At 32.4% G+C, this 20,475-nt stretch overlaps 1 protein-coding gene across 3 annotated transcripts in view; it reads right to left on the bottom strand.

Moving 5' to 3' along the window:
* Positions 1–8,086, bottom strand: part of LOC143230390 (protein phosphatase EYA2-like) — a 76,786-nt gene extending 68,700 nt beyond the window's left edge. Inside the window, exon 1 of one of the 3 annotated variants that reach the window (XM_076463888.1) lies at positions 7,839–8,086. In XM_076463888.1, coding sequence (XP_076320003.1) covers positions 7,839–7,874 — 36 coding nt within the window. In that variant the 5' untranslated portion in view covers positions 7,875–8,086. The remainder of the gene's footprint in view (positions 1–7,838) is intronic. The other 2 variants (XM_076463890.1, XM_076463891.1) reach the window with 2 other exon arrangements.
* Between the last annotated feature and the right edge of the window lie 12,389 nt (positions 8,087–20,475).

The raw sequence follows: 20,475 nt of genomic DNA, 5'->3' as shown, positions 1-20,475 counted from the left end.
ATCTCGCCCCAGCATTTCACGCATCATCGCCAAGTTTGATGAACACGAAACTCTCCACCATATGAGAAAGGGTCGCTCCGGTCGAAAAAGATCATCAACAAGCCCAACAGGAGAGCAAGAGATCATTGATAATGTTCTTAATTCTCCAAGAAAATCAGTGCGCCAACTGTCTCGTGAAACAGGTATCCCTAAATCCAGCGTTCATTGCATTTTGAAGCGTTCCAAATTCAAAAGTTTCATCCCATCGCTTGTTCACGCTCTTAATGAAGATGGCCCTGATCAAAGGGTTGTGAATGGTATCTTGCTAGATGTGCAGGCGATGATGAATTTCCACTCAAAATTGTTTGGAGTGACGAAGCAATGTTTAAGCTAAATGGCTCAATAAATCGACACAACTGCACCTACTTGGCAACAGAAAATCCACATGTTACAGAGGAACATCACTTGAATTTGTCTGGAGTGACTGTGTGGTGTGGTTTGTCCGATAGGGGACTCATCGGACCATTCTTTTTCCAAGACACCGTAACAGGATTGAATTACCTCAACATGCTACAAGAATTTGCCATGCCACGCATCCAAGAACAATTTGGAGAAGAAGAGTGTTTCTTCCAGCAGGATGGCGCTCCTCCCCACTTCCATCGCGACGTGAGAGCTTATCTGGATGCATCTTTGCCAGACAGATGGATTGGACGAAGAGGAGGTGTAGAATTTCCTGCTAGATCACCAGATTTGACATCCATGGATTTCTTTTTGTGGGGGTTTCTGAAAGACAAAGTTTACAGCACAAAAAGGGCAACAATTGACAAATTGAGAGTTGCAATTGAAGAACAATGCGCTTTAATACGAGATGAGATGGTGTTTGATGTGTGCACTTCCATTTCTTCCCGTTATGAGATGTGTCTGGAGCAGAACGGATTTCAGTTTGAACACCTGAAGTGAAGCAAGCAAATTGTGACATTTTACAATTTCAACCAAGAAGAGTTTTCCTTGGGAAGAATTTTATTTGTTATTTTTTATCTTGATTTCAGTATTAAATCTTTAAATAAATCCTTTGGCTATCATATGTATCTTGTTTCATTGTTAAAATCAATAAACAAGGCAAGATCCAAAGAGTGTAAACGTTATTTTGGGACACCCTGTATATCTACATACACACACACGTATATGTATACGTACATAAAACACACACACACACACATTTATACAAGTGAGATATGTACCAACAAAGAATCCGAATCTAATGTAGATAAAATTATCGAAACAAAATTGAGATAATCTCCTATAAATGAATTTAAATAAAGGCACATGTTGCAGAAAACGCTTGGCATCCATGTCATTTGATTACTTCCATTAGTTTCCTGATGTTTCTAAACTTCTATAGAAATGAGGTGTCTAGAGAACGCTTTAGTATAAGCCTAAGAAATTCTCTCGTGACATCTTCCTTGGGCAGTCTCAAAGTACCAAGGTATTAAGGCCCTTGACAACGTTTCTCCAGAAAACAATGAGGTTGACACAGCATTAAGCCGTGAATTTGTATTACTTAAGTTCAATATGTGTGCTAGGCGTTTAAGTGCGAAATAAAAAATTGACATTATGTGTGCATCTGTATAAAATCTCCAGCATTTAACAACTCTATGAACAAAAAAGTTTCACCTTTCTAAACTACACAATAACTACATACAAAAATTGTAAACTATAAACACCTGACCATGTATAGCACCACACAATGTTAAGTTTCATTACAGGCCAGTTTCACGTGGATATTATTAAAAAATAAACACATAACCATGTATACCATTACGTGGATGATAGTTTTCATGTGGAACGTTTCTCACAGATACTATACCTAAGTTGTATAGTGACTAGAAATACATTAAAAGGTATATAATTCTCGGGGACATTAAAACTAAAGTACATATTAACTATAAATACAAAAGAAGTAATATAGCCCTGTGAATGTACTCCTTACCGACACTACAAGTAAGGTACATAATAATTTTAAATACATGAGAAGGAATATAACTCTATGGAAGTATTTCTTACAAACACTAAAACTAATAAACAAATTAATTTTAATTACACGAGAAAGTATACAATCTTATAAATGTATTTTTTACGCCGGGGACTCTTACGGACACTAATACTAGGCTTAGTTCGTTTATTGATTATAAGTACCTGACTACATAATATCACATAGCCAGTTTTCAAGTTACATTTTTTGTCATTGACACTATTACTAAGAGCTACATTAACCATAAATATCTGATCATACATATAATTATCGTGAGTATATTTTTCATGGGAAACACATCTTCATGGATAATATATCTCACCTGTATAATAAATATTAACACAAAGCTTATATATTATAAAATATTCTTAGTTTTCACATATAAGGTAAAAAAAGTTAATATTAAAGTTGAACACCTAATCACACATATAATCTCTCATGGATATTAGTTTTAACTAATTATTATACTTACTTTAAACATCTGATCAGATTAATGTTAATTTTTCACCGTAGGAAATGTTTCACATGGATACCATACCTATGTTATGTATTAACATTAAGCATATCACTACATATTGTATCACATGTATGTTCACTATCACGAAGGACAGTCTTCCACTAATACTGTAATTAATTACTATATTAACAATGCCAATTTGGCCACATAAGTTGTCCCAGGCATACCAATTTTCACATTTCTCACACTATATTAATTATATATCAGTTGATAAACCTAGCATCATATATCTTCAAATTTATTTATTTTTTCTTGGTAAAGTTCTTCTTTCACAAATATCGAAAGTAGTAAAAACTTTAGGATATATTTAAGATAAGACACGTCAGGTAAAATTATATATTAGCTATTAACAGGTATAGCATAACATGGATGTTACTTTTCAAAATAATATACCTAAATTTATATTAATATCTCGGTCAGCGAGAAACCCATCCCTCGGGTTGTCGTGTGCACCTTTTAAAAATTATTAAAATTAAACCCTTCTCGTCGCGGACAAATAGGCGAAAACTAGGCTTACCACCCAACTTCCCAGAAAATCAAAGGAAACATCTAGAAACATGTTTATTATCACTCATTATGCATTGAAATTGATTAATAACCTCAATGAAACTAAAACAATTCTAATATTTCCTAAAATCAAAGCATTCTGACATTAAAGACATTGAAAATAAAACAGTTCCTTCAGCATACGTTTCCATAACAACATCTTCCTCTGCCTCTTCCTTCTCTCTTTTTACTGGCTTTTGGATCTTTGCACTATTCTACATCTACTTTGGTGGATAAAATGGCAATATTTTGCTGTACATATATTTGGAGGATCACAAGGTGAACACATTTCACAGCTTTCTTTCCTTTTGTGTTTATTTTCCTCACATGATCATGGCTTTTTCATAACTTCCGTCACACTTGCACCGTTCGAAAATGGGAAATTGATATCTCGAAACAGATCAATGTTTTAAATACGGCAGTGTTATCCGGTTTTTATGGTATTTTCCGCGAAAAAAATTATTCGAAATTTTATTTTATTTTTTCTAACGAAAAACCACTTGTAATTTTGGGCAGGTTCCTTACTGATCTGTATCTTACCCATAATAACGTAAACCACCATATGAACGTTACTTTTCATAATAGAATACGTTTCTCTCTCGGACATTATATTTAAATTATATACTAATTGTAAATACCTTACTACGTGTATCGTCACATGGATGTTAGTTTTTACATAACCACTTGTGCTATCACACTGATATTAGTTTTCACAGTGAAACATGTGTCTCTCTTTGGGATATTGGACTTAGGTTTTATATTAACTATAAGCACCTGACAACGTATACCATCGCATAGATTTAAGTTTTCACGTCAGAGTCACTGATAATGCTTGTCATTCTACGAAAGCCAATAATCTTAATCTGAAACACTCTGATTTTAAGGATGAACCTGGGACAGCGAGTGGGGGAGGGCCAAGTGCATACATCTGTTCGTGGCACTCAGCTGTCAACAGACTTAACTAATGACTGTTTTGAAAGTTCTCTAGCGTGCCAGGCAGAATTAAGAGATAATTTACACCAATTTAATATTCTCTACAATTCCAGTCAAGAATAATGCAGATATGTCAGTTGACCTAATTTAAAATATATATTTATAACAATGAATTATACTGTGGTCAATTCGTTTTATTTTTAAACAAATAGAACAATAATGTCTAATGTATAAAAACACACACATATAGAAACTTTACAAGCGTTTTATCACGTGTTCGAAATACTAAAAGCTATCCAAACGCAACATTAAAAAAAAAACATTTTGACACAAAATTAAAGGTCCATAAAGCTCAAAGCACATTCCGTTTGATTTACTATAATGAGACGAAGAAATGAGCGAGACATTGTGTTTGTTTATTATGGTCAGAAGAAGAAAAATGAATGGGACATTGTGTTTGGTTTAGTACGATCAGAAGAAGAAATGAACGTGACATTACGTTTGGTTTAGTATGATGAGAAAAAGAAATGAGTAGGACATTGTGTTTGGTTTAGTATGTTTACAAGAAGAAATGAGCAAAACATTGTGTTTGATTTAGTATGATCGGAAAAGGAAAAATGAACAGGACATTGTGTTTGACTTAGTACGGTCAGAAGAAGAAAAAATGAACGGGACATTACGTTTGGATTAGTATGATGAGAAGAAGAAATGAGCAGGACATTGTGTTTCGTTTAGTATGTTTACAAGAAGAAATGAACATGACATTACGTTTCATTTAGCATAATGAGACGAAGAAATGAGCGAGACATTGTGTTTGATTTAGTATGGTCAGAAGAAGAAAAAATGAACAGCACATTGTGTTTGTTTAGTATGGTCAGAAGAAAAAAAAATGAACAGGACATTGTGTTTGACTTAGTATGGTCACAAGAAGAAATAAACGTGATGTTACGTTTGATTTAGTATGATGAGACAAAGAAATGAGAAGCACATTGTGTTTAATTTAATATAGTAAAAAGAAGAAATCAACGGGATATTGTGTTTGATTTAATATGGTGAGAAGCAAACTCGAGCAGAAAATTATGTTTGGTTTAATACAGTGAGAAGAAGAAACGAAATGGACACTGTGTTTGGTTTAGTGTGGTTAAATGGAGACTTGTGTAAGTGCAGTGTACTGTATTTCATAAAACCTAAATTCCGTAGCTTTAGTTGAACATCATATTAATCAAGTTTCTTAAACGTTGTGGTACTAAGATATCTAAAATACTCAAATCCAGAGTTTGTTTCGTAAATTTATTGTATACTGTTTATTTTTAAGCCAACAAGTAAATAGAACGTTAAAACGGGCAGTTTAATATATTTTATACGTGTGAAAATAACGGTCAAATTGTCAGAGAAAATATAAATTTAATCTAAGAACTTTTTTACTCTGAGTATTTTGTTATCTCCTACTACATGTAAATTTACATACAATTGGCCATATGACGTAGAACGTTTTGCATATTAAAATTTTCTGTCACCGACCTAACTCTAATGCTCCAGTTTTCAGTATGTGTCTGCCCAATACGTTTTAATATCACAATTTACACAAACACAAAGCAAGGAATGTGACCTAGACAATAGATCTAGCTGGTGAAAAGTACAGTAACTTTCTTAACGAAAGTATAAAAGTGGATACAAAAACTAAAACTGAGCTACAGATAAGTTGAAAAAAAAAAACTATGACCGATCTTACCGAGATGACCAAAGAAATAACTCAAAATAACGATACTATGGCTGTAATATGAATTATGTTGGCCAGAATGAAGTAAAAGCTCCACAAAAAGTTAAATTTTTTTCGTAAAATACACAGATTACTAGTGTCATTTTAATAAATTTGGCCATAGCTGTGGCAATAACATCTAAAACCTCTTAAATTGATTGTTTGATTCTTTTGAATTTCGCGCAAAGCTACTTAAGGGCTATCTGCGCTAGCCGTCCCTAATTTAGCAGTGTAAGACAAGAGGGAAGGCAGCTAGTTATCACCACCCACCGCCAACTCTTGGGCTACTCTTTTACCAACGAATAGTGGGATTGACCGTAACATTATAACGTCCCCACGGCTGAAAGGGCGAGCATGTTTGGTGCGACTGGGATTCAAACTCGCGACCCTCGGATTAGGAGTCGAACGCCTTAACACGCTTGGCTAAAACCTCTTAAAGATACCTCACAGTATTTAAATTTACAATATCAGAGCAGTGAATCAGTTCTTCACAATAACTGTAACTAACAACAATGAAGCACTGAATTAGCACATTTCAGTCTGATAGCCTGGTTAACAATACAATATCACTGTGTTTCAGGATGTATCAGTTTATCTTGGTAATCACAGTTGCAGCAATTTCATAATAATATCCTAGGACACGTCAGTTTCCTAGTAGTTAAGTAAAAATAACAGAACACTATTAGAACGTATCAGAGCCTCTTAGTAGTTATGTAACAATAACTCTTAAAACACTATAACACTATTAAAACCACTATTAAAACATATCAAAGCCTCTTAGTAGTTAAGTAACAATAGCAGAACACAATTACAACACATCAAAGCCTCTTAGCAGTTATGTAACAATAGCAGAACACTATTAAACCATATCAAAGCCCCTTAGTAGTTGTTTAACATATTCATTAAATTGTCAGAACGTATTAGAGTATCTTAGTTTTTAACTAATGATATCAAATATGTTAGAACATATCAAAATATCCTAATTGTTAAATAACAGTATCTAAACACCATTAGGATGTATTAGAATCTCCTAATAGTTGATTAACAATTTCAGAACACTGTTGGAATATATTAAGGACTAAAAGTAAAAACTGCTCATTTACTGATACCAAATACAGTAAGATCAGTATGTTGCATCCAAACATTAGATATAAAACATTATTAGTTCAAATATTATAAAGAAAGTTGTGTTATTTTGTGAAACTAAGGGACTGGATGAAAGTAAATATTTATTTACTAATTGTAAATGAATCCACAGTGTCATTTAGAAAAGATTGAGAAATGTTCGCTTGCTTATCATGTATAAGAAATATTATCTTCTGACATTTAAGTATTAAAATTAAAGGAATGTTCATGAACTGATCACAGATAACAAATGCTATCCTTTGGCATTTAAATGCTAAAAGTAACGAAATGTTAATCTACTAATCACAGTTAACAAGTGTTATCCTCTGAAAAGTTATATTAAAAGTAAAACGTTTATACACTAATCACAAATACAAAATCTTTTCCTCCAATATTCGACTAATAAAAATAAAGGAATATTCATCTATTGATAACAAAAGAAGAATATTTGGCGTTAAAATTTTAAAAATGTTCATTTATTAAGCACAAATACAGAATGTTGTATTCTAACATTCAAGTACTAAAGGTTTCCATCTAACATTCAAGTACTTAAAGTAAAGGAATGTTCATGTATTGATCACGAATAACGAGTGTTGTTCTCTGACTTTCGAGTACTAAAAATGATAATTGTTCATTTTTCGATTACATACAAATCGTCTTTAAAAAATTAGGTGTTCAAGGAAGATAAAATATCCCATTTATTGAAAGTCTAAAAAACGTTTTTTTTTTCCTGCTCATATTTCTTTATTTGATGCTATGTATAAAAGATATCGTTCACTATGGTCAAGTGAAATTTGGCGATTTTTTATACATAAACATTCAACCTGAAATGTAATGTTACGAAGGTAAAATAAAATCAGAGGTTTTACCAGAAAGCCAAGAAGGCGTGAGTTAGTTTATTCTTAATTAATTGTTAGGTAAGTAACAAATACAAAACCAAAAGATACCTGAGGTTCGAACGTTGTTTCCTCTAGATCAACCATATTAAGGCGTAGCCCTAATTTGGCCCTACTGTTTAAACCTCTACCACAGCAGAAAGCACAGTCCACACATTACAACATAGTATACATTTATTCGTACCAGAGAAGAAGAACTCCAGCAACATATTTGCCCCCGGGCAGTCCACTGTGGACTCTGCTAGAGGGGCAGCCTGCGGCCACTCAAAGTTGGAGGGGCTTCAGGTGGCGCCCTCTACAAGCGTCCTTTTTACTAACATCATTATACGATATAAGAAAAGTTTCAAACAAGACTGCATAGTGGAGTATATATGTTTCTAAAGTTCTAGCCATTGAATAAAGTATTAGAAACACCTCTTAATATTAATTTTATTATTGTACTGTATATAACATAATCCTCCAGTTATTTACCTACTGGTCAGACAGATTCTACAGATTTGACATTTATTACGTCCTTCTGGTAATTATTAAATTTTACTACCACAAAAAGAAACGCAAAAAGTAATTAACTTAGTAATAGCAATGCCAAGAATACTGAACCTACGGTTAAAAGTTCCTCTTAGCTATCCATAATTATGTGATGACCATTCTAATCGTCACAACAATGTGACCACAAAGTATCCACTTCTATATACAAAAATGATATTTAGTTTATTTTCCCAAGATTCCATATAATTTTATAAGAAAATTTCATCTTGTAATGTTTCCTGGACGTAGCAGAAAAATTTCGTCCGGCAGTTCTTATAAGAACTGCAAGAGTGCGCGTATGTATTTTTCATAGAAATAACTTATTTCAATGTCACTATGTAATATTTATAGGAAATACTACAAAAATCGCCCTAATGTGACATTTACTAAAATTAGCACAACAGCAACATGATGTAAAGTTTATAGGAATTACTACAACAATGCCATAATGTTATATTTACAAGAATTAGTTGTAATAATAACACCATATAATTTATAACGTAGAGGATTAAACAAACAATGTTCCCATATAATACTTAGCATATTAAGCGCAAAAATACTCCATTCAATACCCAGTGGAACAGATTGAACACTTATAATAGTGACTAAAAGCATGTGTAAACAAGTATGTAACAGGTGTATTCACTATGGCAAAGCCACTTATCCAATTGTAACATGTCGTACCTGTACAAAGTAGCAAATGAACAATTACAGTTGCAAAACAGTAAAATTCAAACCACCAGAAAAAGCGTTTTAATGTTCGAACTACAATGATATATACAAGAAAAAACCACGTCAGTGCCATCTAGTGTTTATATTACCTTAGTTTTACTTGGAATGATCACAAACTAGTACCAGTAGTCATATCCAGTTAGCTTTAATTATAATGTAACTTCAGATGCATTATATAATTACAACACTACTAGTACTGAAGACAGTTCTTACTTCCATCATATAACTTAAGATGAAGTTTCGTTAGCAATCAGTACATACAATTGTTACAACAATTAATGTAACATAATTTATCATTTCCCGGTGTACAAACGTTAGTAAGCATGGAGTTCTATCAATGTTTCATACAAAAACTACAGTTGCTAGAAGAGGATTAATGAATAAACTTCTATAGTAAAACTAAAAATGAGGTTATTTTAATTAATTATTTATTATTTCTTGCTTCATTCAAATACGATTATTCTGCTTGATGTCAGTGAAGATTCGATGAAGAAGTTCTTATAGCTATTGACTTTCTGTTAATAACGTTAAGCCAATGTAATCTTATTAGAGAGATAACTTTTCTCGATTTAGTTTAAATATTATTTTGTTCAACCGCGTGAAATTTTTTTAATTAGGTGGAAAATTATTATCAGATAGTGATATTGAAAAAAAGTATATAAAAACAAAGTTCACTGATGTAACAATACTTACAGTAACACATTAGCAATCCAATCTGCCACTGTTATAAGGTTATATAGCTTTTATTTCATTTCTATCAAAACTTCTTGAACCTACGTGTTTTTCTGACATCGTGAGCATTAGCAATCAATTTACCCAGGAGAAATTATAATCCATGTTACCGGAAGTAATTCATACTATAATAACATCTACAATAACACATTAGAAATCCGTTTACCCTGGCGAAATTAGAATCCAAGTTACCAGAACTAATTCATACTATAATAATATCTAGAGTAACACATTAGAAACCCGTTTACCCAGTATACATTGGAATTCTAATGACCGGTACTAACCGATGTTACAATAATATCTACAATAGCACATTACCATACTGTTTAAGCAAGAGAATTTAGGGTCAGAATTACCAGAACTAATCCATATTATAGTAAAATCTACAAGAACACATTATAATGTTGAAACAGAGAAAAAATTAGAATTCAAACGGCCGAAAACAATCCACAATACATTATTATCTACAGAAACACATTTACTAAGTAGAAATTCAAATTGCCGAAGTTTATGAACATTATAATAATACTACAATAGTCCTATACTTCCAAATGGTTTGGTCTGGCTCCAGTGCTAGATAGCAGTATTCTCGATCAGTGTGTATAACAGTATACGTTTATTCATAAAGTTAAAGCTAATGTATTATCGAGACTGACTAGCCTGTTAATCATAAAATATTTTTTATAGTCTTCATATCGGTCTTAGAGTGGGAGCTGAATGAAACCACTGTTTTGGTTATCAGCACAGCTGTGCTCATTTTGGACGTGCCTTTCTGCGTTAGAAAAAGAAGCATCCAGCACGGCGGGTGACCTTGTGGCCCTAACAGTGTTGGTGGGTTGGCTATACAAAACTGTTAGTCACCCACATCAAAATTGGCTTTCGTCGAGCCCAGTACACAGCTAGCTACACATGGTCCTGTCTTTCCGCTCAGTGGAATGAAGCAAAAACCGCCTGGGCAGCGGAAACAGCCGTTGAAACTGGCGTCGCTGAGGGTTTCTGCCAAGACAAGGATGGAGTGAGAGAAAACTTTACACTGAGTGTGTTTACCCTCTCCTCACGTACATACTCGTTAAAATTAATGAATGTCTCCTACCTACAATGTCAGTCAGGTTGACATAACTTCCTACAGTGAAAAAATGTCAGGGAAAGTACTTGTTCCCAATGTAAACAAATAAATTACGTTCTGTTATTTTTATTTACGAAAAGATGATCATTCATATAAATCACACAAGCGTACAAAAGTCCATGTATAGTGTAAAGTTCAGTGAACTTTGACAAGTCTTAAGTTCCAACTTATTAGTTTTTGAATCGATTTAGTATGTGGTTATTACTAACTCCGATTTCAACCTGTTCAGCACGTCATGACTTACTGTAGTTGTCGAGAGTATTAAACTTCAATCTTTTCATAAGCTGAGGTAAAACCGTTACCTTTTGATAATCTAAAAACATCAAAAAACAACATGTGAAAATTAGCTCGTGCAAATTCTTAGAGATATAAGTTTGGACCAATTTCATCTTATGTTTAGAGGATTTTAAACATCTGTGAAATATTTTTTTGCGTGTGATGTCTTCCCATGTTTTCTCGATTTAAGTAATATTTGAGTTTATACAATCTCATCTGACTGGTAGTTATTCAAAAACTGACAAATAAAACACCTTATCATATTCACAATAAGTGAAAGTTTCTGAAAATGTTTAATACTTATCTATTTACTTCATGAAGAATGAGAAACTGACATATTGCGCCATCTGCATTGTAAAATAGTTAAATGTTAACTGTCTGTGTGTTTGTGTGTTTTTCTTATAGCAAAGTCACATCGGGCTATCTGCTGAGCCCACCGAGGGGAATCGAACCCTTGATTTTAACGTTGTAAATCCGTAAAATGTTAACTGAATGGATAAATAATAATATAGCAATTGTTTGGATAGTACTTTAAGTTGATTAACCCCTTCGTCCAAAAAACATGTATTAACTACATAGGTGCAACGTACTCATACAAATGTTTTATATTGGAGTCGGAAAGACGATAAAGTTATAAACCAAACTAATTTAGATCAAAATATTTTTAGCCCGCCATTGACGGCTGTCTAATTGTAGATTGATTTATACTTACATTTGTAAGTCGTTAGAGTCGTGGGTTTATTTGTATCATCCAACACTTATAAAATATATCTATTGACTGAAATATAGTTTAACTTATATACGTTTATATTGTGTATGTAGCCTAAATAAATAATCACATACAGATATAACTCTATTTTAAATTAACACATAAAGATTTAAGTCTGACAGAAGTAGAAAATACGCACGTTTGTAAACTATGCATCTATTTTAGATATTAAATTTTTCATAAAACTAGCTCGTAAGATAATAATTATGAATATAATAAAGAGTTTTTAAGTTAAACAATTCAGAAAGAAAAATAGTTCAAGATCTAATTACATGGGTCAAATATTAAGTGAAATAAGTTTTTAACTTAAATGGCTGTAAAGTTTCATTAATATAAATTTTAAAGGCCAGAGTTCTAGGTTACTTAATATGCACTGATATGGATTAAATATAATGCTGTGGTAGTTTTTATTGTAGTTGGCTTCAGTCATGGTTAGCATTATTAACAAGTTCATGTTACATTTTATTTTAAAGTTCTACCTTGAAAAGTTAATTAAGTCTTAAATTGTTAGAAAAAGTATTGCTTACTTATCAGCAGAAAAGTCTGAAATTGTTAAAACATAATAAAGTGCCATATCATTACAATTAAAATAAACATCAACTACAAAGATCTACATTAATTATACTGTCGCTCTCCTATTGGTTCAACGGCAAGCTTGAAACGTTATTATGCTAAAATGTGGGGTTCAATTCCTGCAGTAGGAAGTAGCGTAAACAGCCCATGTTTCAACTATGGGCTTTAACAAGCAAACAAACAAAACCACGTTATATTCTCTTTCGGGTTACGTTCTCATCAGAAATACATGAAGTTTCAGGTTATGTTCTCCTCAGAATTACATATTTAGAAATGTATTTGACTGCATATATAGTTAGGTTGACTGAATCGTTATGAAATAGTTTTCAGACTTTTGATAAATATTTCTGAAATCCAGGTCTCATGCTTAAGACTAACAAAAGTAATTTAAATCATGATTGATTTTGATGTTTTTTTCACAAGTTTCAAATCAGACGTGTGTAAAAACAGCTTCTGGTATCAGCATTCTGTCTTTCACAAGTCTCTGCTCAAAACGCATGATATAGCTTTATCATTTCGCTAGTTTAGATCCTTTTCTCTAATTAGAAAAGTCTTTATAAACATATTGTTCACTAAACAAACTCGAAATCACGTTTGTTAATCAACTTATCTTTTCCTGAAATGGAAAGAGTTATGGTTGTTAATATGGTCACTTTGAAAACTCAAGTAATAATAATAGTCATGTTTAGTACCAGCCAGCATTTTTTGTCATTCTTCGCCCAAATTAACTCGCACCTGTATGTACGAAAGAAACAACGATCGTTATATTAATTAGGTTAGGCGAATAGGTCATTTCGACTATGAAACACGTGGCTTCAAAAAGTCATATCGCAACAGTCACGAGCGCCTTAAGAATCACACTGGGGACATGAGTATGCATATGGAAACATTAATTAAGTTCTTTTACTGAACTTTGTTGACCGCATGCCCGTGGGAGCCTCGCACTGTACTGCAAGATCGTATTCTCAGAAATGATTTTAATAAAAGTAATTCTCGAAATATATAAATTAAAAAAGACGAACTGGTATAAGTTCCATATATATATTTTTTTTCGATACTGACTTATTCTTAACTTTTCGCTTTTTCGTCTTAAGAGATCCATTTGATATACGAAGAAAGTGTTTTTCTGAAGGCACAATATCTCTGGAAATTATTGTTTATTTTAGCAGTTATGTCTTCTGGTGACTCAAAAGTAAGCTTTGCAGCTAATAATATTAACAATGCTGTTTCAATAACTGCTCCAAACATAAATCAGATAACCTATTGTTATAACATAGATTCTATGAGGTGAAAAAGACGATATTTAAATAACGTGATACTGATTTTAACAAAATCGTTGTAGAAATAATGTCGAAAAAATTATTACTGACTTTTGTCTTAAGAGGTGGCAGAAACACTTATTAAATAACTTATTGTTTATAGAAACAATAGTTTAATGTGAATTATCAAAGTCATCTATAAAGCACGAATACTTTTCTGTAAAGAAGCAACAGAATCATTGTTGGGATGAAAGTGTCTAAACCGAGAAGCCCGTTTAATGGAGAAAATAGTAGTCTAGTGTGACAGTAAATTAATAAATGTTCACTGAACCACTAACTCCTGGATTACAAACTAAGTAGCTACAGTTTAGTGATATACAGTTTATGGATGAGGTAATAGCAGGCTACAGAGAGTCGGTTTACCAATACAGGCGCCAAGTGAAATAGTTTGATAACAGCAACTGGGTGAACTACAGAGACTTTGAATTCAAAAATGCAATAACAGCTGTTTGGTAAACTATACAGATACCAAGCTTTACAGTGAGATAACAGAAAATTATTAGACTACAGACATTTGTATTAAAATGAAATGAATGCCTCTTGGTGAACTACATACCACAAGTTTAATAATGGATGATCTACATACACCAATTTAACAAAAACATAAAAGAAGGACGTTAAACCACAAACTTGATTTATAAACGTAGTAAATGCTGCTAAGTGAATTATACAGACAGAAGTTTATACATTGCGTGACAGCAGCCAAATAAACTATAGAAAATCCAGTTTAACAATGACATAACAGCATCCAGATGAGCCACATACACCCAATTTAATAGCGATAAAACAGAAACTTATTAAACTACAAAGATCTGGATTTAAAATATGATAAATGCAGCTGGGAAGAAACTACACACCTTAACTTTAACGATGAGATAACAGCATCTCATTGAACAGTAGACACACGTCTAAATAATAATGCATACTAACACCATAAACTATAAACGCTAGTTTAACAATTAGATAACACTGTACTGGATACACGAGTACAAATTAAGTGAATGTATTTTTATTAGTCATTGAATAAAGTAATATAAATATAAAAAAATGACTATGTGAAATTTAGAATAAGGAAAACAAGATTATTTACACATCAACTTTTTCGTGTGAGTACAACATATATTTCAGTATTCAGCTTGTTAAATAAGCTTAAAACTGATGCATATGGTCACTGAACTACAGTGGTGGGTTTCAAATGGTTATCAACCGCATTAGAGGTTAATATATTTTCTGGTAATATTTTCAAAATATTTGAATGCTAAATAGTATTGAAATATATTATGATGTAATTGATCTTGTAATCACAAACATTACAAAATTTATTTTAAAGGTAGCTCTAAGAAACCATTAGATTATTCACGAAAAACTTATACAGATAGAAAACTCCGCCCCCCTGCTCAATTATGACCTCTATCATGAGTAGGACTAATAATACTGGCTCATTCGAGTGCATAGTTACGTAATGCGAGTCAAAAGAAGGGGATATTATTCCCCTTCTTACGACCTTAACGAGCGTTTTCCACAGTCGCTCTTTCTGTAAACTTCACCCATATATATTTCACTACAGAAAATTCACTTTAATAACTAAATCAGGTTCAACACTCAAACCTACAGTGCAAACAGTGGTAGAGAAGTTAGTCTGACACTTGTGAACTTAAAGCCGAATGTACCATTCGGTCTAAAAATCTCTATAAACGTATATTGAGACCACTTTTATCTAAGATTACATTTATTACCACCAAAAGAACAAAAAGAGAGAGCTTTTGTTTGTTTGTTTTTGAATTTCGCGCAAAGCTACACGAGGGCTATCTGTGTTAGCCATCCCTAATTTAGCAGTATAAGACTAGAGGGAAGGCAACTAGTCATCACCACCCACCGCCAACTCTTGGGCTATTCTTTTACCAACGAATAGTGGGAATGATCGAACATTATAACGTCCTCACGGGCGAAAGGGAGAGCATATTTGGTGCGACCGAGATTCGAACCCACGACCCTCAGATTACGAGTCGGACACCTTAACCCACCTGGCCATGCCGGTCCGAAAGAGAGAGCAAAGTAAGATGTAATTTTCGAAACTATGTTGATTGTAGAATCGACGCGTGTGGTCATTGTCCGACATTAATTTGGTTATTTCCTGCAAACCTAGTTTTCCTGCAATGATATTTGTGTGCGACGCTGTTCACACAACGTCAGTGATGAAGTAATAGCCTGTTCACCAGAATTAGTTCATGTGTAATTGTTTCTTAACAAAATACACCAAGCATTTTATTTCTTAAAATTTTTCATTGTAAATTGTAAAGATGCTATAATTAGTTTCTAAACATATAAGCGTTATTTATTTAATTCGATCACGTGACCAAACAAAGAGGATGAATCAATAACCAATCATAAAGTTTCAAAGGTAACATCGTACTTTCCGGAGAAACATTGAAAATAATAGTGAGATAGTGCAAGACCTTTTTCCATCTCAAACTATATATCTTGTGACAGTATTTATAAAATAATTGAGACGACAAATATTAATGGCCCAGCATGGCCACGTGGGTTAAGGTGTGCGATTCGTAAGCTGAGGGTCGCGCCAAACATGCTCGCCCTTTCAGCCGTGGGGGCGTTACAATGTGACGGTAAAAGAGTAGTCCAAGAGTTGGCGATGGGTGGTGATGACTAGCTGTCTTCCCTCTTGTCTTACACTGCAAAATTAGGGACGGCTAGCGCAGATAGCCGTCGAGTAGCTTTACGCGAAATTCAAAAAACAAACAAATAAATATTAATCGCTTATTCATTTGGCCACTTAATACTAAATACGTTTGTAATTCACACTGTACATATTCGTAAATAAATATTTACAAAGTTATTATACATCTATATCTTTTTATCCATATCGATGCTCTCTTGTACCATTTAAAACATGTTATCTTTGACGTTTTTTTACGTAAGATGTTTTATTTTATTTCATATATATTTGTTTAATGGTGGTTGTCTTTGACAAATTTCACTTAAATTGCAATATCGATTTAAAATGATTGGGAATACACGTAATGTACACCTAATTAAATTAATGTTTCATAAGTGTGATGTTTGGGCGTTTAATTAACGACTAAATAAACATATTTCAGTTACTTTAGTTGCCTTCGTGCGCGTGGAGCTCGTACGTTTAACAAGGTGAACGCGCATGATATACTATCATTTTATCATAGTAAACGACTGTCGTTTACTACCATGATAAGCTAGTATCTTTACCAAGGTCAACTAATATTATACCAGGTTGAAAAGATATCTTTAACACCATTAACTGGAATATTTAAAACTATAAATCAATATCCACACCGAAACAAAAACAGTACTTCTACAAGCATGAGTTAATATGTTAATCAGATGAACCGATATCCTTACCAAGATAATTTAATACATCTTTATAAAATGAACTTGTTTTTTGATCAAGACGACTTAGTATCTTTAACAAAATGAAATGTTATTTCCATCAAGACGAGCTTGTATTTTCAATCAAGGTAAAACAGCACCTTTGCTACCATTTGTACTGGTTCGTTTACAAAAATAAAATTGTCTTTTTGTAGATAAGCTGGCATCTTATTTATCAAGATGATTTTGTACGTTTGTAACAAACAGCTAGTATCTTTTTTCAAAATGATATGGTACTTTTACAAGGATCAACTAATTAACGTATCTGTCAAACGCTCTGGTATGTTTACAAGGATCAGCTAATGTCTCTGTCAAAATGATTTCATACGTTTCCAATGATAAATTAGTGTCTTTATCAAGATTAGCTGGTAGTTTACAAAGGTAATCTAGTTAGTGTCGTTATCACGATAAGAATACAAGAAAAAGCCAGTGTTTTTATCAAGATAAGTATAAACTAGTCTGTTTATCAAGACGAGCTAGTGTGATAACAAGGATAAATGTACGTCTATGTCAACATTTGCTTGTATATCTACAAGCATAAACTAAGATCTTTATCACAATGAACTGATACGTTTTTAAAGATAAACTGGGGTCTATATCAAGATAAGCTGGCACGTTTACAGGAATAAACTAGTGTGTTTATCAAAATGCGCTAGTACGTTTACAAAGATAAACGAATGTCTTTATTAAAATGAGAAGGCATATTTATCATAAAGAACTTTAAGTTTACAAGGATAAACTAGTATCTTAGTACCAAGACGACTGGCATCTCTATCAAGATGATCTTGAACGTTTGTAGAGATAAACTAATGTCTTTAGTAAATTGATGTGTCATTTTTGTTATGACTATTTTGACGTTTACAAGGGTAAACTAGTGTCGTTATCAAGATGAGCTGATAGAATACGAGTATAAGCTAGGGTCGTTATCAAGATACGTCGGTAAAATACAAGGATAAACTGATGTGTTTATCAAGATGACCTGGTTCGTTTACAAAGATAAACTGGTATCTTCATCAAGGTGATTGCTAACTTTATCGAGATAAGCTGGTAGTTTACATGAATATACTATTATCGGTATCACGATGACTAGCGTTTTTATAAATATGAGATGGTAGTTTGCAAGAATAAACTAGTTTTTATCAAGATGAACTAATGTCTTTATCATGAAGAGTTTAACATTTACAAAGATAAACAAGTGTCTCTATCAAGATGAGTTGGTATGTTTACAATACAGCAAGCTGAAATGAACTAAAAATTGCCGAAATAAACTAGTATTTTTAACAAGTTAAGCATATTTATCAAAATTAATAATAATCTTCAAATCATGGTTGAATATCTTCACTAAGGTTTGTTGGCCTCTTTACTAAACTAAACTATACATTTAGTAACACTGTGTTCATTTACATCAGCGCACTTTATCGCAATCTGTTGTCAATCAAATTAAAATTTTTGAAGATTTTAAACATTTCTTTAGCATTGCAACTCAAATTTTAATCTGTTATTAAAGTGTATAATTTTGATTCTAATGTGAAAGAAAGTTTCCTGCCTTTTAGTTACAATTTATTTCCTCGTTAGAATTCTTATTAGTTCTGTTTCAGTATTTCTGTGTTTATAGTCATAGCTGTTTTCTTTGTAACGCTTATTGTCAAAAGAATTGAAAAATTTTGCCTTGATAGAAATAAACCAAATTTAGAAAACTTTTCAAACACATAATATGTAAAATATTTTTATTATCAGATGGTGCTTTTTGTTATTGACTAATAAGGATTACGTGTTTGACTTTTGACACTTAGTGTGGTTAACCATAGTAATTTGTTTTTACACTCTGTTAAACTTGTAAATTATACTAGCTATAAAGTCCATATCATTTCCTCCTTAAATATTTAATATTTCCATTCGTGTATCAAAGGTTTGTTTTCAATACTTTCTGCTTGGACTCCAGATATTTCAAAAAATGAGCAGAAAATTAAGATATCAGTAGAATTTTGGTTTCTGTGGTATAATATCAAGCATGTATAGGTGAATATATACCTTTACAAACATGCGGAAAGTAAGCCATATCTTTTCAAGCATGTAAAAAGTAAGATATCTTTTGGTTTCTCTTCTATCGTTTCAATAATAAAAATTAAGATATATCTAAGCCAAATCTTTATTATATCTTCACTGCTTAAAACACCACTGAAACAACATATAAAAACTAAGATTAGAGTATACTTTGTGTTCCTACTCCGTTTCTTCAAACATGTACAAAGTATCGTTAAACTTTACGTTTTTATTGTGCCATTTCAAGCATCTGAAAACTAACACTAAGTTTTAGATTTCTATTGTATCCTTTCAAGCACGTATGAATTAAAATTAGAATAGACTTTGTATTTGCACTCTTTCCTTTCAAACATTCTGTCTTTCTATACAAACTAACAATAAACTTCAGATTTATATTGTATTTTTTCAAGCACGTAGAAGTTAAGATTAGAGCTAGTTTATATCCAGCGCCTCTTCTCCAATTTCAGATTCCATATACAAACCAAAAACTAAAATAACGTACCATTAAAGCTAACAATAACAGGAACAAATAGCTCAGAATTAATTATTTCTAACGCCTTGATAATAACATAAATAATTTTTAAAAATCCAGGAAAACTACAATCGGGTGAATATGTCATAATATTGTGCTCTTATATGATACATTAATTAATGTACAATGTCGTATAGTAGTAGTTGTGAATATTAGCTGATTTCAGTTATCTTTTCAACCCTCCCCAAAGAGTGAAAATGTCCAGAACTGATGATCTAAACCTGTAGAAAGTAACATTAAATTATTTTGGGTTTCTATGGTAGAGTTTTAAACACTCAGAAATTAAGATTACAGTAGCCTTTAGGCTTGTGTCGTATTTTTTCGAACATTACAAATTAACATTAAACTTCGAGACTCTATTGTACTTTTTTAAACATCTAGACTTGAGGTTTGTACTCTTATCTTTTAAACATGTACAAACTAACTGTCACTATGGTACGGCAGTTTCTGCTTAGACTTTAGTCTGATAAAATGAAAACTTAACCACAGTGATTAGAATATTCAACATAACTACTTTAATTTTTGTTCTTTCTGTTTACGTTTATTTTTGTTACAAATTTAACTTAGTTTACGAACTTCAGACCAATCTAATACTTGTGATGGCCCACCATGGCTACGTGATTAGGGCGCTTGACTCG

This window comes from Tachypleus tridentatus, chromosome 10 (genome assembly GCF_004210375.1).
Source record: "Tachypleus tridentatus isolate NWPU-2018 chromosome 10, ASM421037v1, whole genome shotgun sequence".
NCBI lineage: Eukaryota > Metazoa > Arthropoda > Merostomata > Xiphosura > Limulidae > Tachypleus > Tachypleus tridentatus.
This window is presented reverse-complemented; position numbering and strand designations above follow the sequence as displayed.